Source organism: Achroia grisella, unplaced genomic scaffold, assembly GCF_030625045.1.
Source record: "Achroia grisella isolate CSIRO2021 unplaced genomic scaffold, CSIRO_AGI_Agris_v1 utg1419, whole genome shotgun sequence".
Lineage (NCBI taxonomy): Eukaryota > Metazoa > Arthropoda > Insecta > Lepidoptera > Pyralidae > Achroia > Achroia grisella.
This window is the reverse complement of record NW_026712630.1, coordinates 752985-772521: the sequence shown is the minus strand read 5'-3', so window position 1 is coordinate 772521 and position 19537 is coordinate 752985. Positions and strand designations below refer to the sequence as shown.

The following is a 19537-nucleotide window of genomic DNA, read 5'->3' as shown; positions in this document are numbered from 1 at the left end:
TGACTCTTGTAGGGCGACCTTTGTAGGACGAATTGAGTATAAATTACAAAATCAATAGTATTTCTTTGTCCCATTCAATATTGAATGAATACAATTCACGATACGACGCCATAATGTACGAATTTTGTATTCATCTGATTTTTATAATACTAGCTGTGACCCGCGAATTCGCCTGTACATACTATAATGCGCCGTTTCTTCCCCTTGTAGATATAATTGTAGCCTATGTCTATTAGTGAGCCTATCATTACGTTAATTTCAAGAATATTCGTTCGGCCGTTGAATCTTGATAAAGTAACATATATACAGACATTATTTAATAAAAATTTTAACGAAAACGATTGTCCAAGTAAAGAAATATTTAAATTTAAATTGAAAAGATGGTTACTCAAAAAAATGCATTAGTATAAGTTCTATATTATAGTTAAATTATAAATTAAGTATAAGTAAAAATTCGTCAACAAACTGCAAAACAGTTTGGCGATATTTGTAAAAATAAATTGTATATATGTAATACTTATAAATAAATTAAAAAAAATATATATTGTCAATTACAATTTTAACTTTAGGCTAAACAAAGGTCAACGTTTCGAGTAGGTTGCACTAGCCGTGGTCACGAGCTGACTGGAGTAGATTGACTGGATTCACGAGGTGCTGGAGGTACGAGTGCAACCTAGTTGAAACGACGAGATAAGTACCTTTATTTACCATAAAATTATTTCTGTTAAGTCTCGGTTAACAATATAAATAATACACACAGACAAACATAAAGTTTGGCATTTATAATATTAGTATGCATATATATATATATATATAACTACCAGATACCCATCTTGGTAATCCCCAAATTTTGCTAATAACATCCCAAAAATGAGGTTTTAGGTATTGAATAAAAATCCCCCTAATAAAAAAGTTAGACACCACTTCTATTATAGTTTTGTATATTTGAACCCGCGATCATCTGAAGTAAGCATGTACTAATCCACAGAGGTAGTCGTAATGAAAAAAGGGAATAGGCTAGGATAAGAGAGATAGCTCTCATTATCTTCAAAATTTCGTCGCCAATTTTAACAAAGGGTAAATGAAAAAACTTATCCACCGAGGTAGTCGTAATGAAAAAAGGGAATAGGCTAGGATAAGAGAGATAGCTCTCATTACCTTCAAAATTTCGTCGCCAATTTTAACAAAGGGTAAATGAAAAAAGGTATATTCAAAGAGAGAGAGTTTACCTCCAAAATTTCATCCCCAACTTTAACGGGAGGTGAGGCCTTAGCAGCGCCTCCTGCCGGGTGAAGACCACAAATGAACACGGCCATGCGGCTCCTGTCCCTGTGTCCAGCCAGGCTGAGCCCCAGACCAGCTTTCTGGGTCCTCTCCAACTTGACAGCCACCACGCTGTCTCCAAGGTTTGCGTACTTCTTGCGGATTTTATCTGCAAAGAAATGTTTCAGATTACTTTTTATTACAATTCAGGATGCTATCAGGATGTCATGCTCACTATAATTTTCAGACATGTGGCGGCGTGGTGGGCTGGGTTATTGGGCTCCCTAAAATATGGTCGAGCGCAGTGATGGCTGGCTCATCCGTCATACTTGTGAACGAGTGCTGCTTGTAGGGACTGGTCTGCTCTTCTCACTACGACTGATTTAATCTTATTGTATATTTATATTTGACCCTAATAAATTAGTGCTGGTTGGTAGTTTGTATTCACACGTTTCGACTTGTAAACGTAATCTTACAAGGATTATTTAAAAGAGCAACACACAAGTTTCTTGCTCGTTCTTCTTGTAATGAGACAGTTTTCCTAATGAGCGGTAGATTAAAAAAACATTGTTATGACTATTCAAAAGTGCTTAAATTAAGTTTATTTGAATAAATTATTTGATAGAAATAATCTTTATTCAAATAAACTTAATATAAGCACTTTTGAATAGTCAAGTTTTTTTTAAGTGGGTGCGAGAGGCATACCAGCGAAATCTCTCTACAATATTCTAAAAGATTTTGGCCTGTCTAGAACTGCAATAGAAATAGAAATAATCTTTATTCAAATAAACTCATTACAACAACTTTTGAATAGTCATATATTGATTCTACCACTCATTCGGAATGCAGATTCATCACAAGAAGAATGAGCAAGAAACTTGTGTTGCTCTTTTGAATAGATGTTATTTTAAATAAATAATTACACAATAACAAGTAAGAGGCATGCATAATCAATATAGAAACCAGATAACCCACTCACTCTTAGCGCAATTAGATAATATCATCAGCGATATGACTTTTAAGTTTTTTCTACATAAATATTATTATCATTTAGGAACTCTTCAATTGCATGTATTTACGACAAAAAATCTATATATTTGTATCTGTTGTCTAGTACCTATAATACAAGCTTTAGTTAGTTTAAATTTGATCTAGATGGCGCTGTGTGAATTGTCTTTAGATTATATTCACTTATATTATAAATGTGAAAGTAGGTATGTTCGTGACGCTGTTATGCAAAAACTACTAAACCGATCATCATGAAATTTTGTACACATATTATAAAAAATGGAGGTATAAACCTGAACATAGGATAATTTTTATTAAAATAAACATATATTTTTGATAAAAAAAAAAACTAAAAAATAAAATTTCAACATTTTGCTTTCCAGCGATTATCTAGTAATGAAGTTACAAAACCTCGGGTAAAAGCTAGTCTATGTGAATTGTCCTGTATATATTATTCTTTTTTATTCATCACATTTTGTATTCTCGAATTAAAAAAAAAGGTATAGTCACATTCCCGGGAACTGCTCTGAGTTGTCTTGCCTGCCATATTGTAGCAACATAATTTTATAAATCCCTGAGGCAATCGATTTAAAAACTTATAATCATAACATTACAGCTCAAAATTCGTCTGGGTTTATTAAATAACTATCTGTACTCGCGACTTCATTCGCGTGGAATTTAACTTTATTTTTCTAAAATAAAATATTTTTTCTAAAATAAAAGTAGCCCAAGTTACTCTTTATTACATCAGCTATCTGCCAAAAAAAGTACCGTCAAAATCGGTCAGCCATTTCAGAGATTAGCCGCAACGAACAGTCAGACAAAAATTGTAAAAAATGTTATTTTGGTGTATGTACCGTATATATATTCATATGCATGTAGTAAAAATCGGTTGTCTACCCCTGCTTCCAGAAATATAGAAAAAAAACTTATGTCTATTCTGTATTGTGTTCATATCTGTAACAAAAAATTAATCTGTAAATTACTACGCGTATCTTTTTTCAATAAAATACATGTAAAAATACAAAAGTGGATTTTTGAAGCTTCTATTACTGAATACGGTTATTTCAATATTACAAACAGACACTCCAATTTTATTTATATGTATGTATTTTATTACTAACATAGGATAGGTTATGTTATTAAGCTGTTATTAACAAAATGGATCATGTTGTCTGCAATAACTTATTATTATCTATACATATAAATAAAATTGGAGTGTCTGTTTGTAATATTGAAATAACCGATTTTTACTACATGCATATGAATATATATACGATACATATACCAAAATTCCATTTTTTATAATTTTTGTCTGTCTGTCTGTCGGTCTGTTTGTTTCGGCTAATCCCTGAAATGGCTGGACCGATTTTGACGGGACTTTTTATGACAGGTAGCTGATGTAATAAGGAGTAAGTTAGGCTACTTTTATTTTAGAAAATAAAGTTAAATTCCACGCGGACGAAATCGCGGGAACAACTAGTTATTATATATAATTTACGTAAAAAACATGAACAACTGCAACGAACGCCGCTGACTCTACATTATCCTCATTTTAGGGATAAAACTCAATTTTCCCCGATATAAACCGGCCCTAGACCCTTTTTATATTGTAAATCGACAATAATATATAAAAAGATGAAGACTGTGTTTGAACACGTAAGAAATAGAAATAGAAATAAAAATAATCTTTATTCAAATAAACTCATTACAAGCACTTTTGAATAGTCATATTTTGATTCTACCACTCATTAATGAATGCAGATTCATCACAAGAAGAATGAGCAAGTGCAAACTTGTGTTGCTCTCTTGAATAAATATTTTTTTTAATAAATAATTACACAATAACAAGTAAGAGGCATGCGATAATCAACATAGAAATCGCTACGCACTCATTAGTGTAATCAGATAATATTGTCAGTGCTATGGATTTTAAGTTTTTCTAGAAAATTATTAGAAACGTATTTTGAATGAATTTATCTAAATATAAATATTTATTTAATGAATATATATACGTTATATAAAAAATGAGCATAACTATTCAAAAAATATGACTATATAAAAAGAAACTATCTGGTTCATTGTTCATTTACAAGTTTTGTAAATTAGAAGAATCATAATATATAAAAAGGCAACTTGTGGATAAACAAATAATAATACTTTGTGTTGTAATACCATAAAAATTTAATTGACTATTTTTAAGTTTTTCAATTAATTTGTATTTATTATATAGAAAAAAGAAATAAATAAAAAAAAAATGAAATTCTGTTTGTTAGTCTCGCTAAAACTCGAGATCGGCTGAACCGATTTGGCTAATTTTAGTCTTGAAATATTCGTGGAAGTCCAGGGAAGATTTAAACGGTGATAAATCCTGAATTTCATTTAATATAGTAAAATTAACAATTTTATTTTCCCATACAAACTGCTGATACCTGTCAAAAGATTAGAAATTTTTAAAAATTAGTTTCAATAAATTTCTGAACGCAGGGTGCGTTCAGAATTTTATTGAAACTAATTTCTGAACTTTAAAAAATCCTTTAACATATTTAATTTTGAGGCAGAACAGAAATAAATGTTTTTATGGATTACATTCATTTTGTCAATTACAAATGGCGGCTCGCCCTTCCCTTGTAGCCGTCTAACGGCGTTAGTGATGCCAATTTTTCAGGACGCGAGTTATTTATTTCTATTTCAGTAAGAATGTTGGGTTAAACTGCTATTTCGTGGCACATGGAAGGCTTTATTTATGTACGGAAATATATTTCTGACCGACTTCAAAAACATGTACTGCCTTCATTATTGTATTAACCGTTTTTAGACTAGAAAGTTTTTTTTTACTATTAACACAACGCCATCTTTTTTTTTTTATAACACAGGGGACAAATGAGCATGCGGCTCACCTGATGGTAAGTGATTACCGCCGCCCATGAGCACCCGCAACACCAGGGGAATTGCAAGTACGTTGTCGGCCTTTTAAGCAGAGTTGTACAAATGTGAGAGTACAAATGTTTCTACCTTGCGAGGAACCGAACCCGCGACCTTCGAAAATAAAGCAGTGTGCTAAACCTCTAGACCACCGAGGGCGTCATGTATATTTTATGTTTATGATTTGTTTTATTGTTTATCTTATATGTCTTCTTATGTGTTCGACCCATATTACCAGTTTATCTAAGTCAAGTCTCCCTGTACATTTGCCCCAGAGAACTGTTCTGGGTTGTCTGAGTAGTAAGGTTGTTCTGGTCCATCTGCTTCTTAATATTGTTGTGCTACTCGCCCCGACTTCGCACGGGTGTACATGTATTATATATAAACCTTCCTCTTTAATCACTCTATCTATAAAAAAACCGCTTCTAAATCCGTTGCGTAGTCTTAAAGATTTAAGCATACGTAGATACGGAAAGACAGCGACAGCGACTTTGTTTTATACTATGTAACTAGCTACTCGCCCCGGCTTCGCACGGGTGTACATGTATATAAACCACTTTTGAATCACTCTATCTATTAAAAAAACCGCTTCAAAATCTGTTGTGTAGTTTTACATAGGGACGGACAGACATCGACAGCGACTTTGTTTTATACTATGTAATGATTAATAGACAGTCAATGAAAGAAACAATTTTGCATTAACACAACTAGTGAAGCTTTATAGTAAGACTGAATTTCTTAGGACGTTTTTTTATATTCACTTTAAAAATCAGCATCACAACCAGCCCGCAGCCCGCAAAAATCGACTACACAAATTCTCGCGGTATTCCCAAAAACGGGACAACTTTCCGTCCTAGAGTTCGTTTTGGGGACACCGGGACTCGTAAAGGGACAGTCCCGTTTAAAACGGGACGTCTGGTCACGTTATATATGACGTGGTGAGATGTCGCAATTAAAATTAATTGGACATACCTAGCGTTAAAACCACAAGGTCGTAAGGGTACTATAAACCAAAACACTACACTCGTGTATATAAGGTTTATTGGTTGTTTTCAAATACAGGAACAGGTAAAAAAAAATGTTTTTTTTTCGGACTACTCTAATGCTGTTGGCCGCAGCTGGCCTTTACAGCTTCACCGGACGATAGGGGACGAGTGTAGATGGCACTCCAAACCAAAGGAAGGACTTACAGAGCGGCTGAACGACAACTCCTGCCTGACGGATACGACTTTAGTCTGAGGGCACAGCTAGGGGGTTCGAACCTCGGCTCAGGTCGTCGTAACATCGGTCCCCATTTGAATTGGACGGGGGATCAATTGGAGGGGGCAAAAAATGTTATAAAGTAAAATACATATGAATATAAAATAGATATTTCTCATTTATATTAGTGCACCGACAACAACCTTTCTCTGCACTACTGATGGTTGCCTGGTAGATAATGGCGCAAGGTGTTAAGTCCGCCATATGTACACATTGTTTTTGTGCATTAAAGTTAAATAAATAAAAAAAAAAGAAATTTTGTATACATGTTTTTGGAGGTATTAGAATGTAGTCAAGCTCACTAAAATGTCATCCGTCATACTCGTGAACGAGTGCTGCTTGTATTTGAGCCTAAATAAATTAGTGCTGGTTGGTAGATTGTATTCACACGTTTCGACTTGTAAAATGTGAACTTACAAGGATTGTTTAAAAGAGCAACACACAAGTTTCTTGCTTATTCTTCTTGTGATGAGACAGCTTACCGAATGAGCGGTAGATTTTATAAAAAGTTGTTGACTATTCAAAAGTGCTTAAATTAAGTTTATTTGAATAAATGATTTTCTATTCTATTCTAAAACATAGGAAACTTTTTTTTATTCAGTGTGAAAACACGGCTAAAAGCTAGTATAATATACAATGCTCTTATAAAAACCGGCACGGATCCAATGCATTTTTGATATGTACTCACGTATTCGTTGTGAACGCTTGCTTCTCACAAGAGGATGGGATATCGAGAAGTTTTAGGTCAAGAGTCGAGCAAGAATAGGGAACCACTTGAAGATATTCGTGATACAACACGTAAGAGGTAGGCACCACGTCAAATAGAAATAAAAATAGAAATTTATTCAAATAAACTTAATATAAGCACTTTTGAATAGTCACATTTTTTACAATACAGTTGGCAACACTGTCAGAATTATCTCTGTGTGCAGCTCTCTAATGTCATGTGTGATCTGTGACTTATTTAGATAGACAGTTAAAAACGTGTAAAAATTTCTACTTTTTTGTAGACATAGAAATAGAAATAATCTTTATTCAAATAAACTTAATATAAGCACTTTTGAATAGTCACATTTTTTACAATACAGTTGGCAACACTGTCGGAATTATCTCTCTGTGCAGCTCTCTAATGTCATGTGTGCTCTGTGTCTTCTTTAGAAACACAGTTAAAAACGTGTAAAAATTTCTACTTTTTTATAGTAATAGAAATAGAAATAATCTTTATTGAAATAAACTTAATATAAGCACTTTTGTATAGTCACATTTTTTTATTCTACCGCTTATTCGGAACGCAGACTCATCACAAGAATGAGCAAGAAACTTGTGTGTTGCTCTTTTAATTAAATATTGAATTATTTATTAATACGTGTAGTCAAATTATTAATTTATAATACTAGATTTAAAAACGAACTTGTTTTTTAGATACATCGTTTAGAAAAAGTCAATAGGTCTTTTATGGGAATGGGCATAAAAATTTACAATAAGATACCAAAGGATATATTGGAATTACCCTTAAATAAATTCAAAACATCTGTTAATAATATTTACAAATTTATATTTATATTACATGTATATTTATATATATATATATCTCCGTAATATACTTTAGACATATGGAATTTACCAAATCCATCAGATGAAACTGGACCGAATTGGACGGTAGGGAAAAAATAAAATTATAATGTAAAAATTTGACGTTCATAAGCGGCTAAAATGTCCTACATTAATAAATGATTTTTGAAATTTGAATTTGAAAAAAAAAATTCAGGTCCAAAAGGGATTTACCAAAATAACACTTTTTACAATCTTTGTCTGTCTGCCGGACTGTTTGTTCCGACTAATCTCCGGAATGGCTGGACCGATTTTGACGGGACTTTTTTTGGCCTGTAGCTGATGTAATAAGGAGTAACTTGGGGTAATTTTATTTTAGAAAAATAAAGTAAAATTCCACGCGGACGAAGTCTCGGGAACAGCTAGTTGTTTTATAAAATACAGTCGAGTCAGGAAGCATTTCTTGAAGTCGATCCAATAAGAGATAGTGCAAAAGCTAGTGGAATGCAATTAATAACGAATTCGAGCCACTATTGTCTGTTATTGATCTCAAGACATCATATATATTCTTTATTGCACAGATAATACAAAGATATTATGATTTAGAGACAATGTGAGCAAAGGTGGACTTATCCCTAAGAGATCTCTTCCAGTCAACCTAAAACTGTGGGATATGTGGTACTGAGTGGGTAATAACTGGTGCAAATAAAAAAAAAAAATCATCAGAAAGCTGTGTCAGAGACGATCCTCTACTATATTACGTACGATTTGAAATGGCGCGAACGACACCAGTTCTACTTGTCTATATATCTATACATATAAATAAAATTGGAGTGTCTGTTTGTAATATTGAAATAACCGTTTTTTATTACATGCATATGAATATATATACGGTACATATATACCAAAATAACATTTTTTATAATTTATGTCTGTCTGTTTGTTCCGGTTAATCTCTGAAATGGCTGGACCGATTTTGATGGGACTTTTTTGCCAGATAGCTGATGTAACTTAGGCTACTTTTATTTTAGAAAAATAAAATTAAATTCCACGCGGACGAAGTCGCGGGTACAGCTAGTAGTAAATAAAATGGACGATTATGATCGACAACCTCGGTGGTCTAGCGGTTAGCACACCGCTTTAAGACCGATGATCGCGGGTTCGATTCCTCGCACGGCACAAACATTTGTATTCATGAGTATGATAGGCATCCGCTAAGAAAGGATTTTGATTAATTTTACCCCAAAGGAAATAAAATAGGGGATGAAAGTTTGTATGAAACTTTGTCAATTTTGAACCGATCGGGCTGAGACTTTGCATGCATAAAGCTACTATAACGTAGGCATCCCCTAAGAAAGGATTTATATAAATTCCACTCCTAAGGGGATAAATTGAAGCGAGCAAAGCCGCAGGTAAAAGCTAGTTTTTATATATAAGTGCAAATGCATGTGTTAATTAGATAAGTAACGACGAGACAAACAATTGAATGTCATTCGGCGCATGTTAGAGTGTACAGACCGTAGTATGGGATATAAATCTTGACTCCCATATAGCAATAATGGGGCCATATAAAAGAGGCGTATTAATCTAAGACATTGCCATACGATACCGTTTATGGGCACTTAAATTGTCATAACTCTGACATATATCTTTCTCGACCTTGATACTATCAACCGCATCTCCTAACGACTGGGAGGGGACTTATAGAATACCCCGGTTGTCCAGCGGTTAAACTGTCTTACTCTCAACGGTCACGGGTTCGATTCGAAGAATGTTTTTGTACAATCTGTTGTGAGATACGAATTTCTGAATGAAAAAAATAATTTTCAAGTTATTTTTATACTAGCTGTGTTAAATCTATAGCCTATTATTATTCCGATGTGTTGTAACTGGCTAATGAAGAAATGTTTTATATTCTAAATTTGTAATTAAATTTATAGTTCTTTTATATTACATTCTTGTTTTTGATACTTCAATTCCTTCATTCTATTCCTAATTATCAGTAGTCTATATTAATATATGTTCTCCGTTTTAGGGAAACGGAGAAAATATATTAATATAGTCTTTTTTCTTATTACTACAATACGATGTAGCTGTATTACTGTACAGTTTGTACAAAATCGGTTCCGTAGTTTTTGCGTGAAAGAGTAACAAACCTCCATAAATACATACAAACTTTCGCGTTTATTATATAAGTAATATTATACATTTTTTTTTATTAAATTTCTTGTTTTCTTATCTTTATTTTCTCTATCCACCTAAAGGTAGAGTCGTCTGGAAGAAATCAGCAATAAGTGCCTTCAGTGTATATATAACAGCCTCGGTGGTGTAGTGGTTTAGCACACCGCTTTACTATCTGATGGTCGTGGGTTCGATTCCCCGCACGGTACAAACATTTGTATTCATGAGTATGATTGTTTGCATCGGTCTGGGTATTTTCTATGTATAATATATATTTATTTACAAAAAAAAATGTATCCATGTATTTATATCAGTTGTCTAGTACCCATAACACAAGCTCTGCTTAACTTGGGACTAGATTGCGGTCAAACGCGCTCAAATTATGATATAAAAAAAAAAAGATGGCGCTGTGTGAATTGTCCTGAGATTATTATTATTATTTACTATTTTTTTTTTTTTTAATAATCTCAGGACAATTCACACAGCGCCATCTAGACCCAAGTTAAGCTAGCTAAAGCTTGTGTTATGGGTACTAGATAACTGATACAAATACATAGATATATATTTTTTTTTTAAATACATACATATTATATATAGAAAACACCCAGACCGATACAAACAATCATACACATGAATACAAATGTTTGTACCGTGCGAGGAATCGAACCCGCGACCATCGGTCGTAAAGCGGTGTACTAGACCGCTGGACCACCGAGGTCGTCAACTATTTTATGTATTTGGCGTATTAAAGAATATAAATAATAATATATTCTAACTTGAAATTTTAAAGTTTCAAGCTTCTAGCTTTAAAAATGACGATACATCCATACAACCTTTCATCTACCCTTTTCAACCCCTTACAACGTCTTTTTCTTTATTTATATTTAATCAACAGCCTAAATTATAAGTTTCAAGCTTCTCTTTTTAAATATGATGATACCTTCTTACAATCTTTCATCTCCCTTTCAACCCCTTACAACCCTTTTTTCTCTATTTATATTTAATCAAAGGTCTAAAATATAAATTTCAGTATTCTCTTTTTAAATATGATGATACCTTCTTAAAATCTTTCATTTCTCTTTCAACCTCTTACAACCCTTTTTTCTCTATTTATATTTAATCAACAGCCTAACATAGAAGTTTCAAGCTTCTCTTTTTAAATATGATGATACCTTCTTACAATCTTTCATCTCCCTTTCAACCCCTTACAACCCTTTTTTCTCTATTTATATTTAATCAACAGCCTAACATAGAAGTTTCAAGCTTCTCTTTTTAAATATAATGATACCTTCTTACAATCTTTCATCTCCCTTTCAACCCCTTACAACCCTTTTTTCTCTATTTATATTTAATCAACAGCCTAACATAGAAGTTTCAAGCTTCTCTTTTTAAATATGATGATACCTTCTTACAATCTTTCATCTCCCTTTCAACCCCTTACAACCCTTTTTTCTCTATTTATATTTAATCAAAGGTCTAAAATATAAATCTCAGGCTTCTCTTTTTAAATATGATGATACCTTCTTACAATCTTTCATCTCCCTTTCAACCCCTTACAACCCTTTTTTCTCTATTTATATTTAATCAAAGGTCTAAAATATAAGTTTCAAGCTTCTCTTTTTAAATATGATGATACCTTCTTACAATCTTTCATCTCCCTTTCAACCTCTTACAACCCTTTTTTCTATATTTATATTTAATCAAAGGTCTAAAATATAAGTTTCAAGCTTCTCTTTTTAAATATGATGATAGCTTCTTACAATCTTTCATCTCCCTTTCAACCCCTTACAACCCTTTTTTCTCTATTTATATTTAATCAAAGGTCTAAAATATAAATTTCAAGCTTCTCTTTTTAAATATGATGATACCTTCTTATAATCTTTCATCTCCCTTTCAACCCCTTACAACCCTTTTTTCTCTATTTATATTTAATCAAAGGTCTAAAATATAAGTTTCAAGCTTCTCTTTTTAAATATGATGATACCTTCTTACAATCTTTCATCTCCCTTTCAACCCCTTACAACACTTTTTTCTCTATTTATATTTAATCAAAGGTCTAAAATATAAATTTCAAGCTTCTCTTTTTAAATATGATGATACCTTCTTATAATCTTTAATCTCCCTTTCAACCCCTTACAACCCTATTTTTTCTATTTATATTTAATCAAAGGTCTAAAATATAAGTTTCAAGCTTCTCTTTTTAAATGTGATGATATATTCTTACAATCTTTCATCTCCCTTTCAACCCCTTACAACCCTTTTTTCTCTATTTATATTTAATCAAAGGTCTAAAATATAAGTTTCAAGCTTCTCTTTTTAAATGTGATGATATATTCTTACAATCTTTCATCTCCCTTTCAACCCCTTACAACCCTTTTTTCTCTATTTATATTTAATCAAAGGTCTAAAATATAAGTTTCAAGCTTCTCTTTTTAAATATGATGATACCTTCTTATAATCTTTCATCTCCCTTTCAACCCCTTACAACCCTTTTTGTCTATTTATATTTAATCAAAGGTCTAAAATATAAGTTTCAAGCTTCTCTTTTTAAATATGATGATAGCTTCTTACAATCTTTCATCTCCCTTTCAACCCCTTACAACCCTTTTTTCTCTACTTATATTTAATCAAAGGTCTAAAATATAAATTTCAGGCTTCTCTTTTTAAATATGATGATACCTTCTTATAATCTTTAATCTCCCTTTCAACCCCTTACAACCCTTTTTCTCTATTTATATTTAATCAAAGGTCTAAAATATAAATTTCAGGCTTCTCTTTTTAAATATGATGATACCTTCTAACAATCTTTCATCTCTCGGATTTTTCTCGGATTTCGGATTTAAAAAAAGTCTATATCCTGAGAAATGACATAGGGTACCCCTATGTCATTTCTCAGGATATAGACTATCTGTGTACCAAATTTCATTTCAAAGAGTTCAGTATTGAGCGTGAAAGCTAGACGTACAGACAGTTACTTTCGCATCTATATTTTTATTATTGTCTAAATCAGAAGATTAGTTGAGACTACGTCTCGTTACCGGCGCCGATTTTTCTCCATTTGATCTGAAAGGGTGTGTCGGGTAAAACTGGTCGAAACGACTTTCCCTTGTTGTATTTACTGGCGGAACACACCCCTGACAGGGCTCCATTTATATCACTTCCCCATACGTTGTATTTCTATTACAGATATATTTTTTTTAGCATTTAATTTCAAACTAAAAAATGTTCTCACGTGATATTTTTTTGTATAAAACTGAAATGGAGGGTAAGCATATGGCTGGCCTGATGGATTTTTTTTCGGACTACTCTAATGCTGCTGCCCGCAGTTGGTCTTTACAGCTTCTCCGGACGAGGGGGCGAGTGCAGATGGCATTCCAAACCAAAGGAAGGACTTAGAGAGCAGGTGAAAGTCAACTCCCGCCTGACGGATACGACTTTAGTCTGAGAGCACCGGTAGAGGTTCGAACCTCGGCTCAGGCCGTCGTAATGTCGATCCCCGTTTGAATTGGACGGGGGATCGATCGGAGGGGAGCGCCTGATGGTACGTGGCAGCTAAGCTTCTAGGCAGTTTCTGGCAGCATTCAAATTAAATGCTAAAAAATATTCTCACGTGATATTTCTTTGTATAAAACTGAAATGGAGGGTAAGCATATGGCTGGCCTGATGGATTTTTTTTCGGACTACTCTAATGCTGCTGCCCGCAGTTGGTCTTTACAGCTTCTCCGGACGAGGGGGCGAGTGCAGATGGCACTCCAAACCAAAGGTCTAGGTTAGGTAAGGTAGGTTAGTCTGAGGGTGCTCTCAGACTAAAGTCGTATCCATCAGGCGGGAGTTGACTTTCACCTGCTCTCTAAGTCCTTCCTTAGTTGGTAGAGGTTCGAACCTCGGCTCAGGCCGTCGTAATGTCGATCCCCGTTTGAATTGGACGGGGGATCGATCGGAGGGGAGCTCCTAATGGTATGGTAAGCTACTAGGCAGCTGCTGGCTGGCGTTGCTTTAAGCGATAAGACCGCTTTTTAGTTAGCTCATATATGTAAAATCCTTTTTTGGAAATATTTTTCGGTGCTCAATAGAGAGTTATATTATTATTTCTAAATTTTTTTTTTCTCGAAATTATTCGGAATCTTAATTTCGAGTTACGGGTTAAAACATTGTTTGATTGCCTCGGTGGCCTAGCGGTTTAGCTCACCGCTTTTACTTCCGATAGTCGCGGGTTCGATTCCTCGCACGGCACAAACATTTGTATTCATGAGCATGATTATTTTTCGGTCTGGGTGTTTTCTATGTATGATATATATGTATGTATTTACAAAAAAAAAACTATACATTTGTATCAGTTATCTAGTGCCCATAACACAAGCTTTAGTTACCTTAACTCGGGTATAGATGGCGCTGTGTGAATTGTCCTGAGAATATTACTATTAAAATAAAAACAAAATTTGCGACCATCGGAAGTAAGACGGTGTGCACAACCACTAGACCATCGAGGTCAAGTTATAATTTAATATTGACTATTTGTATATAAATGGACTGAAGGTAAAAGTTTTAATGAATGTTCTAAAGCAGGGAAGGTCAACACGCGGCCCGCGGGCGGTTTGCGGCCCGTAAAACATGTTTATGCGGCCCGCAAGCATTTCTATAATTGAATTGAATGATCTATGAATGAAAATTAACTATAATAAATTGGTAGTGCATACTAAACCAAAATAATACGAACGTTTGCATTCAAATTCAAATTCAAATTCAAAAATAATTTATTCATGTAGGACATTTTAGCCGCTTATGAACGTCAAATTTTTACATTATAATTTTATTTTTCCCTACCGTCCAGTTCGGTATATAGATCCAATTGAGAAGAACTGGCAAGAAACTCAATTGAATTACTTTTTTTTTTTTAAAGCCAGTTTATTTACAATGTATTTTTATATAGGTGTGTATGTCTAACATTAAATGAAAATCCAGTGCATGAACAACTATTGCCATGCACGCTCGTCATTCAAGTAATCGTTTAGTGAGTAATAGGCCTTGCTCAGTAAATATGATTTAACAGATGTTTTGAATTTATTTAAGGGTAATTCCAATATATCTTTTGGTATCTTATTGTAAAATTTTATACCTATTCCCATAAAAGACCTATTAACTTTTTCTAAACGATACTTGGGGACGGCAAGTTTGTCATATTAAAATATGTATAGGATATCGTAACTTTTTTAAAATTTTTATCTATACATCCATACATATAAATAAAATTGGAGTGTCTGTTTGTAATATTGAAATAACCGTTTTTTACTACACGCATATGAATGTAAATACGGTATACACCAAAAAACATTTTTTACAATATTTGTCTGTCTCTCTGTCTGTTTGGTACGGCTAATCTCTGAAATGACGGGACTTTTTCTGTAAACCATCATGATAAATTCTTAGTGAATTCACGATGTGCTAACTGACCTGACCTCATGTTCATCTTATCATCCTCCACTGGTGCCCCGCCAGCGTAAACCGTTAGCGCAGGCGGGTGCACCATTCCATTATCATCCATAAAAAACACTGGCCCGTTGATTAAAAAGGTTGGTCAGCCCTGATCTAAAGTGGTTTAGTGGTCAACGAAGTATTGAAACCACAAAGCAATTGTGTTTCCAAATGTTCTCTCTTCTAAATAACTAATTTAATTAAACTATTGCTTTCATTCATTCATTCATTCATTCATTCATTCATTCATTCATTCATTCATTCATTCTCTCTCTCTTGTCGGTGAAGCTCTAGCCACTTTCCGCGATCTTCCATCATGCTCTTTAATTAAACTATTGCTAACTAACATTATTTTTATATTTCAAACTAGCTGTTTCCGCGACTTCGTCCGCGTGGCATTTAACTTTATTTTTCTAAAATAAAAGTAGCCTAAGTTACTCCTTATTACATCAGCTACCTGCCAAAAAAAGACCTGTCAAAATAGGTCTAGCCATTTCAGAGATAAGTCGGAACAAACAGACGGACGGACAGACAAAAATTGTATAAAATGTTATTTTGGTGTATGTACAGTATTTATATTCATATGCACGTAGTAAAAACCGATTATTTCAATATTACAAACAGACAAACGTCAAAATCGGGCCAACCATTTCAGAGATTAGCCAAAACAGACAGACAGATAAAAATGTTATTTTGGTATATGTACCGTATTTATATTCATATGCATGTAGTAAAAAACGATACTACGTAATAAATTGTACATACATTTCTGTAAATAGGTGTATTTATGTGTATATATGTATATAGGTAGGTAGGTATTAAGAAAACTGAGCTATATCTCGCCAACAAACCGATCTGCAGTTTGGTTAGTCAATGTGTAAAAATATCTTGATTAAATAAATAAAAAAAAATAAAGGCAGAATGGGACTCGTGTCGTATCAACATTCAAAGAGCATGATAGAAGATCGTAGAAACTGGCAAGAGCTCCGCCGACAAGAGTGTTGCTCTTAAATTATGAATGAATGAATGAATGAATGAAAGCAATAGTTTAATTAAATTAGTTATTTAGAAGAGAGAACATTTGGAAACACAATTGCTTTGTGGTTTCAATACTTTGTCGACCACTAAACCACTTTAGATCAGGGCTGACCAACCTTTTTAATCAACGGGCCAGTGTTTTTTATGGATGATAATGGAATGGTGCACCCGCCTGCGCTAACGGTTTACGCTGGCGGGGCACCAGTGGGGGATGATAAGATGAACATGAGGTCAGGTCAGTTAGCACATCGTGAATTCACTAAGAATTTATCATGATGGTTTACAGAAAAAGTCCCGTCAAAATCAGTCCCGCCATTTCAGAGATAAGCCGGATCAAACAGACTGACAAAAATTGTAAAAAATGTTATTTTGGTGTATACCGTATTTATATTCATATGCATGTAGTAAAAAACGATACTACATAATAAATTATACATACATTTCTGTAAATAGGTGTATTTATGTGTATATATGTATATAGGTAGGTAGGTATTAAGAAAACTGAGCTATATCTCGCCAACAAACCGATCTGCAGTTTGGTTAGTCAATGTGTAAAAATATCTTGAATAAATAAATAAAAAAAAAAAGCAGAATGGGACTCGTGTCGTATCAACATTCAAAAAACGATACTACATAATAAATTATACATACATTTCCGTAAATACGTGTATTTATGTGTATATATGTATATAGGTAGGTAGGTATTAAGAAAACTGAGCTATATCTCGCCAACAAACCGATCTGCAGTTTGGTTAGTCAATGTGTAAAAATATCTTGAATAAATAAATAAAAAAAAAAAGCAGAATGGGACTCGTGTCGTATCAACATTCAAAAAACGATACTACATAATAAATTATACATACATTTCCGTAAATACGTGTATTTATGTGTATATATGTATATAGGTAGGTAGGTATTAAGAAAACTGAGCTATATCTCGCCAACAAACTGATCTGCAGTTTGGTTAGTCAATGTGTAAAAATATCTTGATAAATAAATAAAAAAAAAATAAAAGCATAATGGGACTCGTGTCGTATCAACATTCAAAGAGCATGATGGAAGATCGTAGAAACTGGCAAGAGCTCCGGCGACAAGAGTGTTGTTCTTAAATTATGAATGAATGAATGAATGAATGAATTTGAATACAGACGTGATCACTTTCAGAAGGAATGCTTGGTAACTGTTTAGTTAGAGCACATACTTCCAATGAATTACTCGCGTCTCTAAATATATACATATAAATAAAATTTGAGTGTCTGTTTGTAATATTGAAATAACTGTTTTTTACTACATGCATATGAATATAAATAAGGTACATACACCAAAATAACATTTTTTACAATTTTTGTCTGTCTGTCCGTCGGTCTGTTTGTTCCGGGTAATCTCTGTAATGGCTGGACCGATTTTGACGGGATTTTTTTGGCAGGTATCTGATGTGGTAAGGAGTAACTTAGGCTACTTTTATTTTAAAAAATTAAAATCAAATTCCACGCGGACGAAGTCGCGTGGAATTTAACACAGCTACGCGACTTTTTCCGTGTGGAATTTAAGTTTATTTTTCTAAAATAAATGTACTCTTTAGCTCAGCTACTTGCCAATAAAAGTCCGGTCAAAATCGGTCCAGCCATTTCAGATATTAGCCGGAACAAACAGACAGACAGACAGACAAAAATTGAAAAAATGCTATTTTAGTGTATGTACCGTATTTATATTCATATGCATGTAGTAAAAAACGGTTATTTCAATATTACAAACAGACACTCCAATTTTATTTATATGTATAGATTAGTAAGTTTATTTGATAGTGTGCTACATGGTTTATTAGTGACGCGTACATTCCACGCGGAGTCGTAACGTGGACTGACTTTAGACTGAACTTAAATCTATGTTATCTGTAGAGGTACTAATGGAAGGGTCTCGTACTAATGGAAGGGTGTCGAGTGTTGACTGAAATATTACAAGTGTAGGCACAATACCAACAGCTCAACATGGTTCTAGCTTCTTCGCAGATGATTGTATTTACTGAGCAAAGCCTATTACTCACTAAACGATTACTTGAATGACGAGCGTGCATGTTCATGCACTGAATTTTCATTTAATGTTAGACATACACACCTATATAAAAATACATTGTAAATAAACTGGCTTTAAAAAAAAAGTAATTCAATTGAGTCTATGATAGGTGTCTATACCTATATAAATATACATTGTAAATAAACTGGCTTTAATAAAAATATATATCAATTGAGTTTCTTGCCAGTTCTTCTCAATTGGATCTATATAGCGAACTGGACGGTAGGGAAAAAATAAAAATATAATGTAAAAATTTGACGTTCATAAGCGGCTAAAATGTCCTACATGAATAAATGATTTTTGAATTTGAATTTGATTATACTATCGTCACAATATGACATTGTCTACCAATATAGAAACGATTACTCTAAACTACGTCACACCCCTGTCACATCTCGCAATATTTTTGACACGTTGTCACTGTGACATGTATCCACTCCAGTATACATATAAAAACCTATCAGATTTCTGTCTGTATGTGGAAGATTTATTGGACACTTTTTTTATGCTACGTTTACATTCAGCCGCTTCCCCTGCCACTCGCGCTGCTGGAAATATAGCCGGGCGACAACTGAGCGAGAGGGCTGAATGTAAAAACACGCTACCACTCGCGCTGCCAGTCCTTTGACTCGCGCACGAAAAACCGACAATCGAGGGAGCGCCGGGCAGCGCGAGTGGCAGCGCCAATGGCATGGGAAGTGTTTCCACTCTCGCGCTGCTCACTTCCCTGCCCACTCGGGCTGAATGTAAATTGGGCATTTCTTGT

At 33.7% G+C, this 19537-nt stretch overlaps 1 protein-coding gene across 1 annotated transcript in view; it reads right to left on the bottom strand.

Moving 5' to 3' along the window:
- The window catches only part of LOC131855421 (inaD-like protein), a 232420-nt gene that overhangs the window by 59194 nt on the left and 153689 nt on the right, over positions 1-19537 (bottom strand). Inside the window, exon 25 of the mRNA XM_059206696.1 lies at positions 1230-1432. Coding sequence (XP_059062679.1) covers positions 1230-1432 — 203 coding nt within the window. The remainder of the gene's footprint in view (positions 1-1229; positions 1433-19537) is intronic.